Here is a 22034-nt window from a genome sequence, read left to right as displayed (position 1 = left end):
ACAAATTCTACAATCAAGTGAACCAAGTCACGCTATTTGTTACTTACAATCCTGCATCATGATTAATTACTTTGGAGACCCACGAAGGGTTAGCATTGTTGGCTGTCAGAGTTAGCCACATGTTTGCTTATAAACCCTGCAATAGAGGCCTCTAACAGGGTTCAATACCAATTGACTTTAAATATATACAGTGGGACTTCAGCCTTATTTGTTGCCACATAATAATATGTATATGTTTTGTTTTTGCTGCCTATATATATTTCTCTTTTGGAAGCTGATAAAATGTATTATAATTGTACTTGCTGTTTGTCTGCTTAATACTTTGGGGTAGCTCTTTATCCTTAAGAATTGACTACTTTGGGATCTCATTGTGCTGGATTAAGGGTTACTTTTGCTCTTTAATAATGGATTTTAATTAATTAACTCTCCGTGCACAGGTGGAAGGTTATTAATTGGGGTTTAACCCCATATCCCTTCCACTTTTATAAACCTCTCTATTAAGATTGTAGTGCTGATATATTGCTGTATATATATATATATATATATATATATATATATACACATACATACATAAACACATTGGTTGTGAATTGCACTTAGATATTTAAACTACTCTTCTTGCCTTTCAATAGAAAAAAACAAGATAAGAAAACTGTAGAAGTTTTGCTTTGCATTGGTGGGATCACATCCTAGGGTTCTTAATGTTGTCAAAGTACGGATGCAGAACAGCTTAGATAGAGCGGCTTCTGCAGAGCATCACGGAGCATTCTATCTGCTACATTTCAGGCAAGAGAAAGCTCAGTCAGTGGTTTTAAATTGTTGTTTATTTGCTGTATCATATAATATGAAAATAAATATATATATATATATATATATATTATACTATATATATATATATATATATATATATATATATATATATATATATATATATATATATATATATATATATAAATAATATATGTAAATGGAGAACAAGCCTTTATGTGTGTCCATAATGGAGTTCTTTACTGCTTACAGAATTTTATGGTTTGAAGACTACATCATGAGCAGTGAGGAGGATGACAGAGCGAAGACAAGCACCAAAAAAGAAGGTAAAGTATACGTGTACCTATCTGTCAAAGAGGAAAGATACTTATTTGTGGATTGGACCAGTGCAGTCTAATAAATACTACTACAGTGCAGTCTAATAAATACAAGGCAAACTGCTCCACCTGCAAGCGTGAAATCAGCATTGTTTATGGTGGAAAACACTATTGTGAACAACATTCATAAACTGCAAGTAATATATTTTCTACACTACCAATTTTAATCTTGGAGCTCATGAATGACACAATGCTATATTTTGTGCTTTCTATGTTATAAGTTTAACTTAATCATCTCCGTTTGATTTCTTGTAGGTCACAAGACCAAAGAGAAGGATGCCAAAAATTCAGTTACGATCTCAAGTTTTTTTCCATTCTCCAAACAGTATAAATAGCATATAAAGGCTGTAGCTGGTGAGCTTGCATTTGTTTACCATACAGTGACACATAACCTTAGCTATAATAGTATGGATTGTTACATCAAAGGAGAGGTTTAGTGACTCTGTTTGCCCACAAGACATCTTTTTAAAGAGCATCAAAGGCCGAAATGATAGGAAAGAATGTTTTGGCACCAAGGAGTGGTCTGAAATCGTTCGGCGTGTGCCCATTAAAAGCTATTTTAAGAGTATAGACGATCATCCAAAAGCATTGAAAAAATATTTTAGTGACAAAAATACAGCAATGGAAATTGCAATTGAGGCATATTTTAGCTTTTTTGTACATATTGGAAAGGTTTTCCTTTAGTCAGTAACATTTTTGGAGAATTCTGCTCTCAGTATTATGGAGCCCCTGGAAGCTGTAAAGCTGTTAATTACTAAAGTTGAACAGAGAAAGAAAACATAATTTATGCTTACCTGATAAATTCCTTTCTCCTGTAGTGTAGTCAGTCCACGGGTCATCCATTACTTATGGAATATTTCTCTTCCTAACAGGAAACTGCAAGAGAATTACCCAGCAGAGCTTGCTATATAGCTCCTCCCCTCACCTGTCATACTCAGTCATTCGACCAAGCATACGAGAAAGGAGGAACCATAGGGTACAGTGGTGACTGGAGTTTAATTAAAATTTAGACCTGCCGTAAAAACAGGGCGGGCCGTGGACTGACTACACAACAGGAGAAAGGAATTTATCAGGTAAGCATAAATTATGTTTTCTCCTGTTAAGTGTAGTCAGTCCACGGGTCATCCATTACTTATGGAATACCAATACCAAAGCTAAAGTACACGGATGAAGGGAGGGACAAGGCAGGAACATTAAACAAGAAGGAACCACTGCCTGAAGTACCTTTCTCCCAAACACAGCCTCCGAGGAAGCAAAAGTGTCAAATTTGTAAAATTTTGAAAAAGTGTGAAGCGAAGACCAAGTCGCAGCCTTGCAAATCTGTTCAACAGAGGCTCATTTTTAAAGGCCCAGGTGGAAGCCACAGCTCTAGTAGAATGAGCTGTAATCCTTTCAGGGGGCTGCTGTCCAGCAGTCTCATAGGCTAATCGTATTATGCTACGAAGCCAAAAAGAGAGAGAGGTAGCCGAAGCCTTTTGACCTCTCCTCTGTCCAGAGTAAACGACAAACAGGGAAGAAGTTTGACGAAAATCCTTAGTTGCCTGCAAATAGAATTTCAGGGCACGGACTACGTCCAGATTATGCAAAAGTCGTTCCTTCTTTGAAGAAGGGTTAGGACACAGAGATGGAACAACAATCTCTTGATTGATATTCTTGTTAGTAACTACCTTAGGTAAGAACCCAGGTTTAGTACACAGAACTACCTTGTCTGAATGGAAAATCAGATAAGGAGAATCACAATGTAAGGCAGATAACTCAGAGACTCTCCGAGCCGAGGAAATAGCCATCAAAAAACAGAACTTTCCAAGATAACAACTTGATATCAATGGAATGAAGGGGTTCAAATGGAACACCTTGAAGAACATTAAGAACTAAGTTTAAGCTCCACGGCGGAGCAACAGACTTAAACACAGGCTTAATCCTAGTTAAAGCCTGAACATCTGGAACTTCAGCCAGACGTTTGTGTAGAAGAATAGACAGAGCAGAAATCTGTCCCTTTAACGAACTAGTACATAAGCCCTTTTCTAAACCCTCTTGTAGAAAGGACAATATCCTAGGAATCCTAACCTTACTCCATGAGTAACACTTCACACCAATGTAAATATTTACGCCATATTTTATGGTAAATTTTTTCTGGTAACAGGCTTCCTAGCCTGTATTAAGGTATCAATAACTGACTCCGAGAAACCACGCTTTGATAGAATCAAGCGTTCAATCTCCATGCAGTCAGCCTCAGTGAAATTAGATTTGGATGTTTGAAAGGACCCTGAATTAGAAGGTCCTGTCTCAGAGGCAGAGACCACGGTGGACAGGACGACATGTCCACTAGGTCTGTATACCAGGTCCTGCGTGGCCCACGCAGGCGCTAATCAGAATCACAGAAGCTCTCTCCTGTTTGATCTTGGAAATCAAACGAGGAAGCATTGGGAATGGTGGAAACACATAAGCCATGTTGAAGACCCAAGGGGCTGTCAGAGCATCTATCAGCACCGCTCCCGGGTCCCTGGACCTGGATCCGTAACAAGGAAGCTTGGCGTTCTGACGAGACGCCATGAGATCCAGATCTGGTTTGCCCCAACGACGAACCAGTTGAGCAAAGACCTCCGGATGAAGTTCCCACTCTCCCGGATGAAAAGTCTGGCGACTTAGAAAATCCGCCTCCCAGTTCTCCACGCCTGGGATGTAGATCGCTGACAGGTGGAAAGAGTGAGACTCTTCCCAGCGAATTATCTTTGAGACTTCCAACATCGCTAGGGAACTTCTGGTTCCCCCTTGATGGTTGATATAAGCCACAGTCGTGATGTTGTCCGACTGAAATCTGATGAACCTCAGAGTTGCTAACTGAGGCCAAGCTAGGAGAGCATTGAATATTGCTCTTAACTCCAGAATATTTATTGGGAGGAGTTTCTCCTCCTGAGTCCATAATCCCTGAGCTTTCAGGGAATTCCAGACTGCTCCCCAGCCTAGAAGGCTGGCGTCTGTTGTTACAATCGTCCAATCTGGCCTGCGAAAGGTCATCCCCTTGGACAGATGTGGCCGAGAGAGCCACCATAGAAGAGAATCTCTGGTCTCTTGATCCAGAGTTAGTAGGGGGGACAAATCTGAGTAATCCCCGTTCCACTGACTTAGCATGCACAATTGCAGCGGTCTGAGATGCAGGCGCGCAAATGGTACTATGTCCATTGCCGCTACCATTAAGCCGATTACTTCCATGCACTGAGCTACTGACGGGTGTGGAATGGAGTGAAGGACACGGCAAGCATTTAGAAGTTTTAATAACCTGGCCTCTGTCAGGTAAATTTTCATCTCTACAGAATCTATAAGAGTCCCTAGAAAGGGAACTCTTGTAAGTGGTAATAGAGAACTCTTTTCCACGTTCACCTTCCACCCATGCGACCTCAGAAATGCCAGAACTATCTCTGTATGAGACTTGGCAGTTTGAAAACTTGACGCTTGTATCAGAATGTCGTCTAAGTACGGAGTCACCGCTATGGCCTCGCGGTCTTAGTACCGCCAGAAGTGATCCTAGAATTTTTGTAAAGATTCTTGGAGCCGTAGCTAATCCGAAGGGAAGAGCTACAACTGGTAATGCCTGTCTAGGAAGGCAAATCTCAAATACCGGTAATGGTCCTTGTGAATCGGTATGTGAAGGTAGGCATCCTTTAAGTCCACCGTGGTCATGTACTGACCCTCTTGGATCATGGGAAGGATGGTTCGAATAGTCTCCATTTTGAATGATGGAACTCTTAGAAATTTGTTTAGGATTTTTAAGTCCAAGATTGGTCTGAAGGTTCCCTCTTTTTTGGGAACCACAAATAGATTTGAATAGAATCCCTGCCCGTGTTCCGTCCCGCGGAACTGGGTGGATTACCACCATTAGTAAGAGGTCTTGTACACAGCGTAGAAACGCCTCTTTCTTTGTTTGGTTTGCTGATAACCTTGAAAGATGAAATCTCCCCCGTGGAGGAGAAGTCTTGAAGTCCAGGAGGTATCCCTGGGATATGATCTCCAACGCCCAGGGATCCTGGACATCTCTTGCCCAAGCCTGGGCGAAGAGAGAAAGTCTGCCCCCCACTAGATCCGTTTCTGGATAGGGGGCCCTCTCTTCATGCTGTCTTGGGGGCAGCAGCAGGTTTCTTGGCCTGCTTGCCCCTGTTCCAGGACTGGTTAACTTTCCAGCCCTGCCTGTAACGAGCAACAGCTCCTTCCTGTTTTGGAGCGGAGGAAGTTGATGCTGCTCCTGCCTTGAAGTTACGAAAGGCATGAAAATTAGACTGTTTGGCCTTTGATTTGGCCCCTGTCCTGAGGTAGAGCATGGCCCTTACCTCCCGTAATGTCAGCAATAATTTCTTTCAAGCCGGGCCCGAATAAGGTCTGCCCTTTGAAAGGAATATTAAGCAATTTAGATTTAGAAGTCACGTCAGCTGACCAGGATTTAAGCCATAGCGCTCTGCGTGCTTGGATGGTGAATCCGGAGTTCTTAGCCGTAAGTTTGGTTAAATGCACAACGGCATCAGAAACAAATGCGTTAGCTAGCTTAAGTGTTTTAAGCTTGTTCATTATTTCATCCAATGGAGCTGAGCGAATGGCCTCTTCCAGAGACTCAAACCAGAATGCTGCCGCAGCAGTGACAGGCGCAATGCATGCAAGGGGCTGTAAAATAAAACCTTGTTGACAAACATTTTCTTAAGGTAACCCTCTAATTTTTTATCCATTGGATCTGAAAAGGCACAACTATCCTCCACCGGGATAGTGGTACGCTTAGCTAAAAGTAGAAACTGCTCCCTTCCCCTTAGGGGACCCGTCTGCCATAAGTCTCGTGTGGTGGCGTCAATAGGAAACATTTTCCTAAATATGGGAGGAGGGGTAAAAGGCACACCAGGTCTATCCCACTCCTTGCTAATAATCTCTGTAAGCCTTTTTGGTATAGGAAATACGTCAGTATAACACCGGTACCGCATAGTATTTATCCAACCTACATAATTTCTCTGGAATTGCAACCGTGTTACAATCATTCAGAGCCGCTAATACCTCCCCTAGCAATGTGCGGAGGTTCTCTAGCTTAAATTTAAAATTGGAAATCTCTGAATCCAGTCTCCCTGGATCAGATCCGTCACCCTACAGAATGAAGCTCTCCGTCCTCACGTTCTGCAAACTGTGACGCAGTATCTGACATGGCTCTCATCTCATCCGCGCGCTCTATCCTTAACCCAGAGCTATCGCGCTTGCCTCTTAAATCTGGCAACTTAGATAATACTTCTGTCATAACAGTAGCCATGTCTTGCAAAGTGATTTGTAAGGGCCTCCCTGATGTACTTGGCGCCACAAAATCACGCACCTCCTGAGCGGGAGGCGCAGGTACTGACACGTGAGGAGAGTTAGTCGGCATAACTTCCCCCTCGTTGTCTGGTGATAATTTCTTTACATGTATAGATTGACTTTTATTTAAATTAGCATCAATGCAATTAGTACATACATTTCTATTGGGCTCCACATTGGCCTTTAAACATAGTGAACAAAGAGATTCATCTGAGTCAGACATGTTTAAACAAACTAGCAATGAGACTAGCAAGCTTGGAAATACTTTTCAAAATTAATTTACAAGCAATATAAAAAACGTTACTGTGCCTTTAAGAAGCACAGAAAAACTGACACAGTTGAAATAACAATGAACAAAAATAGTTATAGCAACCAAATTTTAACAGTAAATGTATTAAGTTAGCAAAGGATTGCACCCACCAGCAAATGGATGATTAACCCCTTAGTAACCAAAAACGGATAACAATTATATAATTAACGTTTTTCTCACAGTCAAATACACTGTCACAGGACTACTGTGACTGATTACCTCCCTCAAAATGGATTTTGAAGACCCCTGAGCTCTCTAGAGACGATCTGGATCATGGAGGATGAAGTAGACAGATTGTGACTGAATTTTTACTGCACAAAAAAGCGCTAAAATAGGCCCCTCCCACTCATATTACAACAGTGGGGAAGCTCAGAAACTGTTTCTATGCAGAAAACAAAAATGGCCATGTGGTAAAAATCAAGCCCCAATAAGTTTTATCACCAAGTACCTCACAAAAAACGATTAACATGCCAGTAAACGTTTTAAACATACATTTAAAAGTTATGTATTATTATTTACAAGCCTGCTACCAGTCGCTTTTACTGCAGTTAAGGCTCATACATTATTTCAGTATTTTACAGTATTTTCAGAGTCAATTCCATTCCTTAGAAAATACATTCAGTGCACACACACACACACACATCAGCCTGATACCAGTCGCTATCGCTGCCTTTAAGGCTGAACTTACTTTACAATGGTATCAGCAGTATTTTCTCAGTCAATTCCATTCCTCAGAAAATAATTTACTGCACATACCTCTTTGTTGCAGGGGGACCCTGCATGCTATTCCCCTTCTCTGAAGTTACCTCACTTTTCCTCAGATGAGAACAGCCAGTGGGTCTTAGTTACGTCCTGCTAAGACCATAGAAAAAAACCCAGGCAGATTCTTCTTCTAAAGCTGCCTGAGAATAAACAGCACACTCCGGTGCCATTTAAAAATAACAAACTTTTGATTGTAGAATAAACTAAGTTAAAAAAACACCACAGATCTCTCACAGCTTCCTATCTAGTTAGGCTGCAAGAGAATGACTGAGTATGACAGGTGAGGGGAGGAGCTATATAGCAAGCTCTGCTGGGTAATTCTCTTGCAGTTTCCTGTTAGGAAGAGAAATATTCCATAAGTAATGGATGACCCGTGGACTGACTACACTTAACAGGAGAAAGATAGGTATTTTGGTAGTGGTACACACCAAGGGCTATAGCGAATCATGTCCGCTCGACATCGCTAAATGCCGACAGCATGCGCTAGTGAAATGCTTGTGCAATGCCGCCCCCTGCTCACTAGCGGCCAATAGGCTGCTAGCAGGGGACATCAATCATCCTGATTGTGTCTTATGACCGCTGCTTCTTAACTTCCGTTTCAGCAAGCCTAAAACAAAGGGACCCTGCAGCAGCATGCGCTGCTTCATAAATGGAGCCTCAATCTTGGGTAATGTTCTAAGTTCCAATTTGAAAGCTAACAGTAAAAATAATTGTATTGCTTTCTATAATTCCCTGCACTCTTATTTAGTTAAACGCTGTACAGTATCAGAGAGCGTAAAGTCTTCCTTTCCGGTGGGCTTTAAAGGCGAAATACAATTTACAGATTTGAAAAAAAAGTGCTTGATTTCATGAAACTAGACTGAGTAAATGAAATGATCTCTAAGGAATTGTCTTGTACCAGGGATGTTTTAAAATGTGGCTGCAGAAGGAAATGCTAGCCAGAAATGGGTGTCTGTGCTCACCAATCTAAAAGTCAAATAATGTAAATGCTTCAAATTTAGACAAAAAAATCATAGGTTTTGATCTAAGCATACCAGGTCTCTGATGAACAATAAGAAACAGGAGCAACACAGAGCAGAGCTGCAGTTAACTCACTATTCTTGCAAAGAGTTTTTACAATTTTTAAAAAAAATGATGTTAAAACTCCTAAATTATGCTAAATCTGTGTCAAATATGTTTAATATGTTGGTTCAATAAATTGCACCTAGATTAAAAGTTTTGCGCTATAGAGGGTGAAAAACTAATGCAACAAAAGTTGCATTATTTCACCCTCCATAGCGCTGCCATTACAAGTTTTTGAAAAGCCGCCTTGTGTGCGCGATATGGTGGCGTTAAGCTCCATACCGCACAAAATCCAAGGGCTGCTTTGACGTGCTCGTGCACACATTCCCCATCGACATCAATGGGGAGAGAGTGTTAGAAAAAAAACTAACACCTGAAGCGCGGAATGAAAAGCTCCGTAACGCAACCCCATTGAGGTCTATGGGGGGAAAAAAAAAAGTTACGTTTAAACCTAACACCTTGCAATAATCCCCACGTCTAAACACCTCTAATCTGCCACCCCCGACACCTAAATAAAGTTATTAACCCTAATCTGCCGCTCCTGACATAAATGTGGAAAAATATGTGGCAAAACTTAAAATATTGAATAAAACATGTTTTATTAATTAATCCATTTTGCTTTATGTTTTTCTGCATGAAATTTTGTTGATAAAAAAAACAAACTATAAATAGTGTTTATATGAGTGTAACTGTAATTTTAAATTTATTTATGTTGTATTTAGTGCATTTACTTTCAGCTTGCAATACGTGCGCTATTTCTGACGTGCACAAAAATCCAATATCGCTTGAGCTCAACAGTCAGTGCACCACTTGTAATTTAGCACATATTGTTTTTGCGTAAAAAACAACCCCCCCCCCCCCAAAAAAAAAAATAAAAAATAAAAAAAATTGAAAACCTAGATTGAAGAATTTGCTTTCTGGCCTCTCTTTTATCGGCCTTCCCTATTATTTAATAAGTAAGTGTATGGAACAGTTTGCCAGACCTTGCAACAAGCTATATAATGGTTGATTAGACTGACGAGGGAGTTAATTTATAACCTGACCTAACTGATCACTGCAACTGAGATAATAAAAGAACATGCAAGCGTTTCTTCAAGGGGGAATCCCTGGAATCTACTGAAATAACACATTGGCAGTCTTTTAATACGTATACAACATGTATTTTGCATTGAGATCTTCTGCAATCTCATGTTTATTTGTAAATCCATATCATGTTTATCAAAATATGTTCATTTCCCTTTCATATAGAGATAACGATAAGATGTGCCTAACGTCCTATTTCTTAGATAATGACCACTATTGTAAATACCATAACATTCTATAGCAGCCTGATGCATAGGGCCAATACTGTGGTCCTCAATTGCTATAAAATGACAAGTGAGGCCTAAGGTAGCTGGTAAAAATACTGTAAATGAATGAATGTTTTACTGTTTAATATCAAGGTGTGGTGTTTTGACACTACGTGGAATAAGCTACAAAGAGTTGTATTGGGAAAAGTAAGCTAGATTGTCATAAACTAGCACACAATCATTTGTTCCCAGCTGGAATCCTGCAATAGGGAATAAAGCATTGGAAAATCACCAAAGGTTTGGACTAAGCAGCAATGCCGAGTAGCTCTTGTAAGTAATCTGTATCATCAGCTTAATCATATTGTGTCTATTGTGTCCTTTTTCCTGCCAAAACTGTCATTAATGGAAGCAAGTCTTAGTCCTGAGATTGCTTGTGATTACTTCTATAGGTCTGTACTGTGTCAATATGAAGCTGACATGGACTCACAATTTACTGCCAGTGCAATGAATTCTTCACGTCAGGCAATGCTAATCAATCCAAAGCTTTGCTTACAGTTTCTACTATTGCAGAAAATACAAGCAGAACATATCCTCCCACTAACGACTGCATGCCCCTTCTTACTGACTACATATCCGCCCACTACCGAATGCATGCCCCTTCTTACTGACTATATATCCTCCAACTACTGATTGCATGCCCCTCCCCATATTGACTGCATATCTTCCACATTTGGATTGCATATCCCCCTTATTAACTGCATATTCCTCACTACTGATTGAAGGCCCCCTCCTTATGGACTGCATATATTCCCTGTAAGGATTGCATGCCCCCTTATTGACTGCATATCCTCCTACTGCTGATTGCATGTACCCCTTTACTTGACTTATATCTTCCCCCTATGGATTGTATGCCCCCTTATTGAATGCATATTCTGCCTCTACTGACTGCATGCCCCCTAATTGACTGTGCATCCTCCCAGTACTTACTACATGCCCTGCTTATTGACAGTATATCTTCCAACTACTGATTACACCCTATATTGGCTGTGACGGACCAAGGTTATCCAACCCTGCGCCAGTCACTTATTTGGCACAGAAAGAGTTATCAGTCCCCCTCTCGGCCACCAATAGGTCACAATCTAGCCACACCAGGCAAGCTTGTGATTCAGTTTAGTGGGTGCAGGAGTTAACTGCACTCCCTTAACCTATACTAGACGTAAGAGAAATGCCCAACACTCCCTTTTAATGCCACACACAACAAACTATCAATCCTATAGCTCAAATACTGCCACCACTTAAAATTTATTAAAGGGAAAATTCTAAGGAAAAACCCAGACTTTACACATTAACTCTAGAAATACAATTTAGCAGAAAATAACCTAAATTATACAGTTCTAATATTCCAGTCTCTTTCAGTAACGTGGTTCAATTATTAGACAAAGGCCAAACTTAATAAAGGAATTATTTATTATGCCAAAAATATTATGCACAATGCATTATTAATAAAAAGTTGTTACAAATAAAATTACACATGCAAACTGTTTTAAAATAAAAAGGAGAAAAACAGAATTGAATACTTTCCTAGCTTCAAGCTCTGTGCCCGGGGATGGCAGGAAAAAGATGGCTCCTTACTTCTGTACAGCAGCTCCCCTTGTAAGAATGACAATCTTATTGTTAAGAAATAAGATTCTTAAACCTATTTTTCAGAGATCAGGTTGCTAAACCACACCCTCCTGGGTGGGCTAAGAAACCCCCCTGTCTTTATGACCTTCAATAGACTAATTTCTTGCCTGAAATGATACAATCCAGTATAATTTCTGCTAGGTAAGAAAATTTCTATATTTACATATCTAGAAACCTTTTATTTTTATTGGGAGAATCGGTTTGATATCAAATATGCCATAGGTTGTCATATGTACCTTCCTTTAAGGTTATAACAGTTTTAACCCACATATGTACATAATATACCAATGTCCTGTCAGTGACCTGGTCAGTTTTTGTAATGAAGGGCCTGTTTTGCATCAGGCCTTCTATTGACAGCTTAAGCCATAAACTTTATCCTGTGTATCTCGGTGACTAAGAGCTTCAGTGACTTTATGACTCAATGCATGCACACCTAACATTTGGTGGGCTATTTAGAAAACGCCCTGGCAGTTCAAAGAAAACACAAGTTACAATTCTTCTTGAAAACAAATAACTGTTTTTGAGTTCAAGCTACACAGAATTAACCCCTTCTTAGCTAAATCCTGAGGTTTTCGTGACATTGGCTGCATATATTCCCCCTATAGCATGCATACCCTCTCACTACTAATTGCATGCCACCCTTATTTAATGTATATCTTCTCTTTATGGATTGTATGTCTCGCCTTATTGACTGCATGCCTCCCTTACTGACTGCATATCTTCCCCATCTCATTTCATGCACTTCCTTATTGACTGCATATCTTCCCCTATGGATTTTGTGGCGCCTTTAATGATAAATAATACATTTAAACTACTGATTGCATGAACCCCCTATTGACTGTATATATTTCCCTTACATTTTGTATGTATTATTATTATTGATTGTATATTATCCAACTACTTATCGTCCCCCTTATTGACTGCATGTCCTCCTGCTACTGATTGCTTCTCCCACTTATTGACTGCATTTTCTCCCGCTGATGATTGCATGTCCTCCTTAAGCTTGGCCATTTACAGGCAAAACAGCTCCCTTTGCAGGCCATGTAAATTGACCTACTTCCTATCCTCTGCCTTGTAGCCTCTCTCTAAACCATTTACCTACATTAGAATGCCCGGCCAAACCCCTCTATCATCCACAAGCTTATTTATCTTAATGGTCTGGCTGTGGCTGTGTCTGCAAATGAGTGTAGTGGTAGAATTAAGAGAATAAATGCTTGCCATGGCAGCCACACTGTCGGACAACCAGGCTAAAAACAAAAATTAAAAAAGAGTGGCCTGCCTTACAACACAAACAGTGCATGGCTGGTACTAGGATTTTTGGCTACATAGGTGAAGCCACATTTTGTCGTCCCCCCGGGTGAAATTATATATGCCGCTATTGCTGCTTCTTAACAAAATGGTGGCTTTGCAAAATTAATTAAACTGTGGTGTGAATATGTAAAAAACACAAACCAGGAGGCATGGTGACCTTAGGCGGACAAGTTCTAAAGCAGAGAACCTGTCCACCTGCAATTACCACTTGGCAAAATGTAACACTGCATAAGAGCTCTGTTTAATCCCCTGCTCTTGGGCAACCAATTGTATGAGAGAAGGGCCTGTCAATCACCCCAAACACATGAGTTTGGAATGATTTCTCTCTGCCAGATAAGAAGCAGAGACTACTTCTTAAAAATTGTGATTGCAGACTCACTCTTGCAAGCCTGAAAAGCAAGTTCTTAGAAAGCATCTTGATAAATTTCCCATAAGTATAATTTTATTCAAGCCCTAAAATATATCACATTAAATGGGATATGAAACCCAATTTTTTTCTTTCATGATAGTGCATGCAATTTTAATCAACTTTCTAATTTACAAAGGAAGAAAGTGAGGGGGTGCCCTACTAATAGTTAAGTCAGACGATTTATATAACACAAGGGAAATTTCCTTCCTAATGTGTCACTTGCAAAATATATATATAAAAATGTGTAAAAAAAATGAAATTAGTGAAAGTGAATAAATGTGAATGTAGAAATGTAACCAACAAATTGGTATCAGGTGGAGTTATAAAAATATATGTAGAGGAGACACTAATGGTCAATAGTGGGCAATAATTATATATTATCTAAAATAATACTAGATAATAACAGATAATATAATAATAGAGTTATATATCATACAATATACAGTGTTAACCAATAACAATGTGATACAAATAATCATAAGAGGCAAACAAAGTGATAAAGTGAAAGTCTCTATAGAGGAAGGAGGCAGCTATCTGTGATGATCCAGGCCAGGATCCAGGAGCAGCAATCTATGGAAAGAAAAAACAGAAGCGCCACATGGCCCAATATTGTTTGGTCCGGAACTAGTAGATCTTAAAGTAATGAGTAAACTCACATTTAGTAGAGCACCTCAATTAGTGCTAAATATGCAGTCTGGGATCTATTCGGTCACCCAGAAGACCAACTTCCTGCACAGGAACTGATGTCTGTGTAGACAGAAAGGAGACACAGGTGCCTATATGGCCTAGTATTGTTGGTACAAAGATATAGATACAAACAATGAGAAGAATGGTACTCACAATGGATAAAGCACCTCTTGTGATGCTATAGAGGCATGAAGGGATCAATTCAGTCACCCAACAGACTTGTGGCCAGACATTCAAGTGGATTCAGTGGTACAGAAGGATCCCACAGTAAACCGAAAGGAGATATTCCTCAGAAAAAGGAAAAAATATATCCCAAAGAAGATACAGCAAGTGTTCAAATGCTAAAAATGACTTTAATAAAAATTATAAAATCACAGGCAACGCGTTTCTCAGCCAATGGCTGTTTCATCAGGCTTCATAAAATGTTTACTGAACACTTGCTAAATATACCCTAAACCTAAATCAATTAATATTGAACAGGCGATAGTGGGAGAGGTCCACTTAATTGGTAATGTGATCCCAACCAATCAAATGAGACCAGATAGAGCACACATTATACAATAAACAATAAACAGTGTGGTATACAATGCATAATCACAGTTTTCATACATTCCTAATTAATATTATTCATATTGTATTTCATTTGGGCAAATATATTTAGTGAAATCAAAAAGTCATACCTTATTGTGAGTAAGATGTTGTGTAAAGACTGGGTGATTTAGAGTAACATGCATAATTTAGTTCAAACAGAACACAACAATTCCAATATTTGTAAGCGATATAAATTTCAAGTGGGTGTTCCAGTCAGCTGTTACCTAGTAGTTGCGTGTAGTTTAAATTAAGCACCGACGAAGTCGGCGTCCAAAGGCGCTTAGTGCGCATGACTAGCCTCAGCCAGCTGTTACCCAATTACTACGTATGGTCAGAAGTAGGCATCGGCGAAATCGGCGTCCCAAGGCGCTAAGTGCGCATGACTAGCCTCAATAAGTCTATTGAATCAAGATCGCTCAGTGGCCAATAAAATAAAAATGCGTGGCGCTAGCTGATGGGTCTGAAATAATAAGGGGGCGTAAACAATAACATCCGTAATACAACCTTCTGATATATACAATGTAAACAGTATAATAGAAAGTCGGGCTAATACCGCACCAATATTGGGACCAGCAAAGGGAGAACCCAAATGAGCAAAAACACCAAAGTTATCTAGTGGAGATAATCCTACTGCCACTCGTTCTGAAATGGGTCTGTCTAAGTAGTTAGTGTAATCGGACAAGTTCTAACACAATAGTAACATTAGAGTAGCGGAGATCCCCAGCAAATCATATAACCAGCCACAACTTGTCAGGAAAACATTTGATCGCGAAATAGGATGTACTTATGTTAGTCAAACAATACCTGTTTACTAATAGAATAACTAATAATTAATTATTTATTATTTATCATTTATTATTTATTATTATTTATTATTTCGATAGTATTACACCCCCTGTTTTCCTCTCGGATTCATAAGATATCTGTCAGTTACCAATGCTAATATTAGATATATATCAATCTAATGAGTAAACTGTCATGTACTGTGCCTATTTATTATGATATATAAGTTCCTTGCTATTATGGTTAGTGGAACAACAATTTTTTCTGTCAATATCCTCTGGATATAAATGGCTCATACGAAGCTCTATTTGGCTAAGTTATGAGAATATAGCTTAAGAAATGTTTAGTAGTTATAGTACCGATTCTGGTATTATAGTAACTCTCTACCCATTATACCATTTATATTTATAATATTTATATTCTTATATGTTAGGAACCTGTGCAGTCTGATCTTTCAACTGTAGACTTTTGTGCTAATATGCCCCTCTGATACACTACACATTCATCGGTGTATTTTACACACAATGTGTTATTCTATTAGTAAACAGGTATTGTTTGACTAACATAAGTACATCCTATTTCGCGATCAAATGTTTTCCTGACAAGTTGTGGCTGGTTATATGATCTGCTGGGGAACTCCGCTACTCTACTGTTACTATTGTGTTAGAACTTGTCCGATTACACTAACTACTTAGACAGACCCATTTCAGAACGAGTGGCAGTAGGATTATCTCCACTAGATAACTTTGGTGTTTTTGCTCATTTGGGTTCTCCCTTTGCTGGTCCCAATATTGGTGCGGTATTAGCCCTACTTTCTATTATACTGTTTACATTGTATATATCAGAAGGTTGTATTACGGGTGTTATTGTTTACGCCCCCTTATTATTTCAGACCCATCAGCTAGCGCCACGCATTTTTATTTTATTGGCCACTGAGCGATCTTGATTCGATAGACTTATTGAGGCTAGTCATGCGCACTTAGCGCCTTGGGACGCCGATTTCGCCGACGCCTACTTCTGACCATACGTAGTAATTGGGTAACAGCTGACTGAGGCTAGTCATGCGCACTAAGCGCCTTTGGACGCAACTACTAGGTAACTACTAGGTAACAGCTGACTGGAACACCCACTTGAAATTTATATCGCTTACAAATATTGGAATTGTTGTGTTCTGTTTGAACTAAATTATGCATGTTACTCTAAATCACCCAGTCTTTACACAACATCTTACTCACAATAAGGTATGACTTTTTGATTTCACTAAATATATTTGCCCAAATGAAATACAATATGAATAATATTAATTAGGAATGTACGAATACTGTGATTATGCATTGTATACCACACTGTTTATTGTATAATGTGTGCTCTATCTGGTCTCATTTGATTGGTTGGGATCACATTACCAATTAAGTGGACCTCTCCCACTATCACCTGCTCAATATTAATTGATTTAGGTTTAGGGTATATTTAGCAAGTGTTCAGTAAACATTTTATGAAGCCTGATGAAACAGCCATTGGCTGAGAAACGCGTTGCCTGTGATTTTATAATTTTTATTAAAGTCATTTTTAGCATTTGAACACTTGCTGTATCTTCTTTGGGATATATTTTTTCCTTTTTCTGAGGAATATCTCCTTTCGGTTTACTGTGGGATCCTTCTGTACCACTGAATCCACTTGGATGTCTGGCCACAAGTCTGTTGGGTGACTGAATTGATCCCTTCATGCCTCTATAGCATCACAAGAGGTGCTTTATCCATTGTGAGTATCATTCTTCTCATTGTTTGTATCTATATCTTTGTACCAACAATACTAGGCCATATAGGCACCTGTCTCCTTTCTGTCTACACAGACATCAGTTCCTGTGCAGGAAGTTGGTCTTCTGGGTGACCGAATAGATCCCAGACTGCATATTTAGCACTAATTGAGGTGCTCTACTAAATGTGAGTTTACTCATTACTTTAAGATCTACTAGTTCCAGACCAAACAATATTGGGCCATGTGGCGCTTCTGTTTTTTCTTTCCAACTTTCTAATTTACTTCTGTTATCAAATGTTCTTTGTTCTCTTAGTATCTTTATTTGAAAAGCAGGAATGTAAACATAGGAGCAGGCCCATTTTTAGTTCAGTACCAGGGTAACGCTTGCTTTTCACGGAGTAGTATATCAGTCTGATCCTGTCTATTAAGATCAGTCCAGCGCTAAAACACAAGGCAATGCCTCTCTGAACAAGGAATACGGCAACCCCAGACGATCGTTTCAGCCTTCACCGGACCTCGTCAATGAGGTGTAGCCATATTCTTCTAAGCACACTTAGCAAAGGGTTCCACGTCTGTTTGCCCCTTTTCCCCTTAGGTAGACAAAATAGACACAGAGAGAAGTGCACTCTCAGGAACAAACAACCAGATCAATAACTTGTTAGCCTGTTCTATGGCGTTTTATATCCTGGGTGCATATATACATCATGCAGGAGAACATAGAGCACTGATATCTTGCAGTATAATAAAATGTTGTAGGATTGTCAGTGCTCCAACGAGTGTCCATCAGCCTTAAAAATACCCATTAGGGTGTGAGTGGAGGTGAGCCACACTGCTGTCATCAGCTCCACCAAATTTTATGAAGGCTCCTAAAGTTTTGCAGATAGTGCAGGGGCTGTGCAGAAAGATATTTCAGCGAGATGCTTCCAGCTGTTCTAGCTGCACTCTCTACCTCTCTATGATTCAGGGGAGACCCCTCCCATTACAGCCGTAATGTCACCCCATTACAGCCATAATGTCACCCCATATCAACCCTTCTATGAAGGCCACGTTAAGCAGCAAAAAAAGTAAATATACACTTTATACAAAACAATGTTATGCACTAAATCCCCCCCTCCTCACAGCCCCCCCACCCCCCCTGAAGCATTCACCTAGTCTGCCTCTAATGTAGCAACATCCCTAAAGAGTTGTCCAGTAACAGTAGGCTAATAGCCACCAATATTATGCATGTGTGTGGGGTGGCTACAAAATACTATCCTAGCCCCCCAGGCATTTACCTATTTTACCTGGGGGTCAGGCACGCACAAATACATTGGTGATTTTTCAAATGACCATGATAATGAATAATAACGTTAGAATGACTACTTCATCAGGTAGTATTTTATAACCATTTTATTTTACATAGGGAGGGATTCTTCAGTGTATGGAGGTTGATGTTTGGCAAGGAACTAGCTAACCTCTGGCCAGTTAAGACTTGTTACAGATAGATATAGTTTCCACTGCCTGTTACAGTTCCTTCACCTGCTCCAGCATCGCATTCTTGCCCCCAAGACTAGTACTAGCAATGCCTAAGAAACTTGTCATTTGTTTCCTTTCAATGTTACTCTAACTATTTCAGTATCATTGCATTTCCCATATTTAGATGTAGATCCTATTACTGTAAGATAATATCAACATTTTTTACTTATTTTTTCGTTACTAGATTAGAATCTACCCCTTAGTTTAACTGCAATTTCAAAATAAATCCTTTAGTTATTTTATTATTATATTTCCATACATTTATTTTTGTGCAATATCTGCAAGCTGTATTGACTCAAAACAATGGATAACCAGAGTAGAGAAAAGGATTATGGGCCTGAGATTAGGCAGTGAGGAGGATATTAATGCCAAGGTGGTCGCCGTACTGGAACACTAAAGTTAATATGTGTGAATAGAGGTGATGTGAGAAAGATTGAAAGATAAAATGACATGGAAATTATTTCAAAATAGGGCCTGAAACTATTAACATAGTTACAGACATGAACATGTTATGAAATAGATATGTGCAACAAAGAAAAAAAAGAAGGAAGGAATCATGTGCAAAAACCCCCCAATATTTTAGTTGGTATAAGAAGATATTAACCATATGACAGCTATGGATAGGATAGCTCACCTTAAAGTCCCACTAAATCCAGCATGCATTCTGTTGATGGAAGCATCACAGGTCATGTTGCTAATCTTTAGCCGTCCACTTGCATCTCTTGTAAGGTCTAGCTCAGTTTTAATATGTACACCTTCCGCAGAGGCATTTATCATTCCCACATCATAACTAGATGAAAAAATACAGTTATACTGGGTTTGTCATAACCCTATAGCCTACAAATCAAATCTGCTCACTTATTTGTTGTTTGTGGTCTGAATCTATCTCTTGAACTGAGCTCCTAGCAAGCTGAATCAGACATTAGGTCTATCTAGATACCACACTAGTACCAGAATAGTAAAAAAAATTGCAGTGGACAAGTAAGAGACAAGGCTTGTTTCTGTACATAATACTGTGTGGATATGTGACATTTTCACCCTGACTAATATTATCTCCTTTGATTTAGCCAATTAGAGGTCAAGTTGCTGTAATGATTTCAGTGAACACTGTGTATCAGGATGAGTCACATTAAATTACAGCAAAGAAGGTAAAACTAACTATGAATGTATATTGCAATGTTGTTGTATTTTCCTTAAACATTATCTGAAGAATGAGTGTAATGTCCCTTAATATAACCATATTGCCAGTGACTTACAAGAGCCAGTAGAGTAGCTTGCGCTGGAAGGTCAGGCGGATGGAAGCATTGTTAATGTCAAGCACTAGCTGCTTGTGCGGCTGGAACGACAACTCCGAGAGGGCAAGATGCAGGTGCGTGACCCGGACACTGCAAGAGAAGTACATGTGTGATTGTAACTGGCCAATAGATAACTTTACAGAGCAGCATTTAATAAAGAGTGAAACTTATTCTGCAAATTCTACTAAACATTTCTCAACCCTAAAATATAAATCAGATGTCTACTTCTAATTCAGTTACTGGAATTTGAATACATTATAAAGTAAATGGCTTTTATACCACCAGGGCTTTTTTTTTTTTTAAAAAAGGGAGAATTTTAATAAAAATTAATCAAATCATACCTTTCAGTAACAAAACGTCCACTTAAACCTATGTTGGAACTTAGCTCCTTTACATGAATGCATACGGAGGTAGACTCAGAAGTGTGCATATGTCTTGAGTGCTATATGTATAAAATTGTTGCAAACACTGCTGCTATACAATGCTCAAAACGTGCACACTTCTAAGCCTATCACGGTATGTTCTTAAGGTAAGGAGCTACGTTTCAACACAGGATTCCAAGAAAAAGAGGTTAATTGAACCCTTTATAATGTATGTTCTATCTAAATCTTTGAAGTTTAATTTTAAACTCATTGTCTCTTAACTAAATACAATCAACAACATATTTATTAATGATTACATGAGGTTTTTAAATTAATGTTTACATATAGAAACTACTCAAAATTATATGAAATGATTAATTGCACACATCATACATTGATACAAGATAAATCGAAAAGAAAACTGAATTCAAACATGAATATCAGCCTGATTATCTAAATCTCTCCACTCTGGTGACCTTATTTAAGAAGGTCCCTCAAATAATTTTCTTGAGAGTTTTCTCTTGAGAGTTGTTTATCTCGCTATATAGGGCTCTGGGTGTGAAGCACAGACTCTTAAATAAGAATATAATGCTCAAAAAGCCTCTGAAGATTGTGTGATTTCTCTCCATTTTGTCAAGTTTTTGATCCTCAGTCATTATCAATCCTGAATTAACTGCCATGTTTTACTTTTGCTCTGGTCATATATTTTCCTTTAAGGTTCGCTAAACTCCTCATAAAACCCAATTGAAAAGCCTGTAATATTAATATTTCTTAGTGTTCTATTTGCTATTCATTTGTTTAACTAGATTTGGCTAATATATAATTTGCTAATATGAGCATTTTTCTAATTCACACAGTGGTTCCTAAAGTATTGAAATGGGCACGAATGTGTGTAAAGCTGTTTAGTTAAGTTATAAACTCTACTCAATGAGACATATTTAAGAAATGTCTTGCGGACCTGATCCGACAGTGCGGATCAGGTCTGCAAGACATCGCTGAATACGGAGAGCAATACGCTCTCCGCATTTAACATTGCACCAGCAGCTCACAAGAGCTGCTGGTGCAACGCCGCCCACTGCAGACTCGCAGCCAATGGGCCGCCAGCAGGGAGTTGTCAATCAACCCGATCATACTTGATCGGGTTGAATTGTTGCGATTCCTGTCCGCCTGCTCAGAGCAGGCGGACAGGGTTATGGAGCAGCGGTCTTTGTGACCACTGCTTCATAACTGCTGTTTCTGGCGAGTCTAAAGACTCGCCAGAAACACGGCCGTCAAGCTTCTTTTGGAGCTTGATAGATAGGCCCCAATATAATTTTACACAGTGATAGTTTACATCTTTATATTCAGCCAGCATGACAGATCCACATGTAATAATGTATAAATATATATATAGATATAATGTATTATATCTTGCTCATCTCCTGAATACATTACGATATAGAGTGCTTCACACCTTCCGTAACAGTGCATTCATGTTATATGAAAAGTTACCTAGGAGCGGTTGCTTAGAGCAGGGTTCTTCAAACCATGGGTCGGGACCTATTACTGGGTCGCAACACCATTTTTACTGGGTCGCGACATGTGTGTATGGGTGTTGTATTAGAGTGTGCGTGTGATGTGTTTGTTGTATGAGAGTGTGTGGTGTGTGTGTGCTTGTTGTATGAGTGTGTGGTGTGTGTGTGCGTGATATTCTTGTTGTATGAGAGTGTGTGGTGTGTGCTTGTTGTACGAGAGTGTGTGGTGTGTGTGTGTT

At 39.2% G+C, this 22034-nt stretch overlaps 1 protein-coding gene across 2 annotated transcripts in view; it reads right to left on the bottom strand.

Annotated features, from left to right (window-relative positions):
- Window positions 1–22034, bottom strand: part of PLTP (phospholipid transfer protein) — a 222918-nt gene that overhangs the window by 155782 nt on the left and 45102 nt on the right. For both annotated transcript variants that reach the window (XM_053688919.1, XM_053688867.1), the window contains exons 4-5: window positions 19881–20009; window positions 19259–19414 (exon numbers count right to left, since the gene is read on the bottom strand). In XM_053688919.1, coding sequence (XP_053544894.1) covers window positions 19259–19414; window positions 19881–20009 — 285 coding nt within the window. The remainder of the gene's footprint in view (window positions 1–19258; window positions 19415–19880; window positions 20010–22034) is intronic.

This window comes from Bombina bombina, chromosome 1, assembly GCF_027579735.1.
Source record: "Bombina bombina isolate aBomBom1 chromosome 1, aBomBom1.pri, whole genome shotgun sequence".
NCBI lineage: Eukaryota > Metazoa > Chordata > Amphibia > Anura > Bombinatoridae > Bombina > Bombina bombina.
This window is presented reverse-complemented; position numbering and strand designations above follow the sequence as displayed.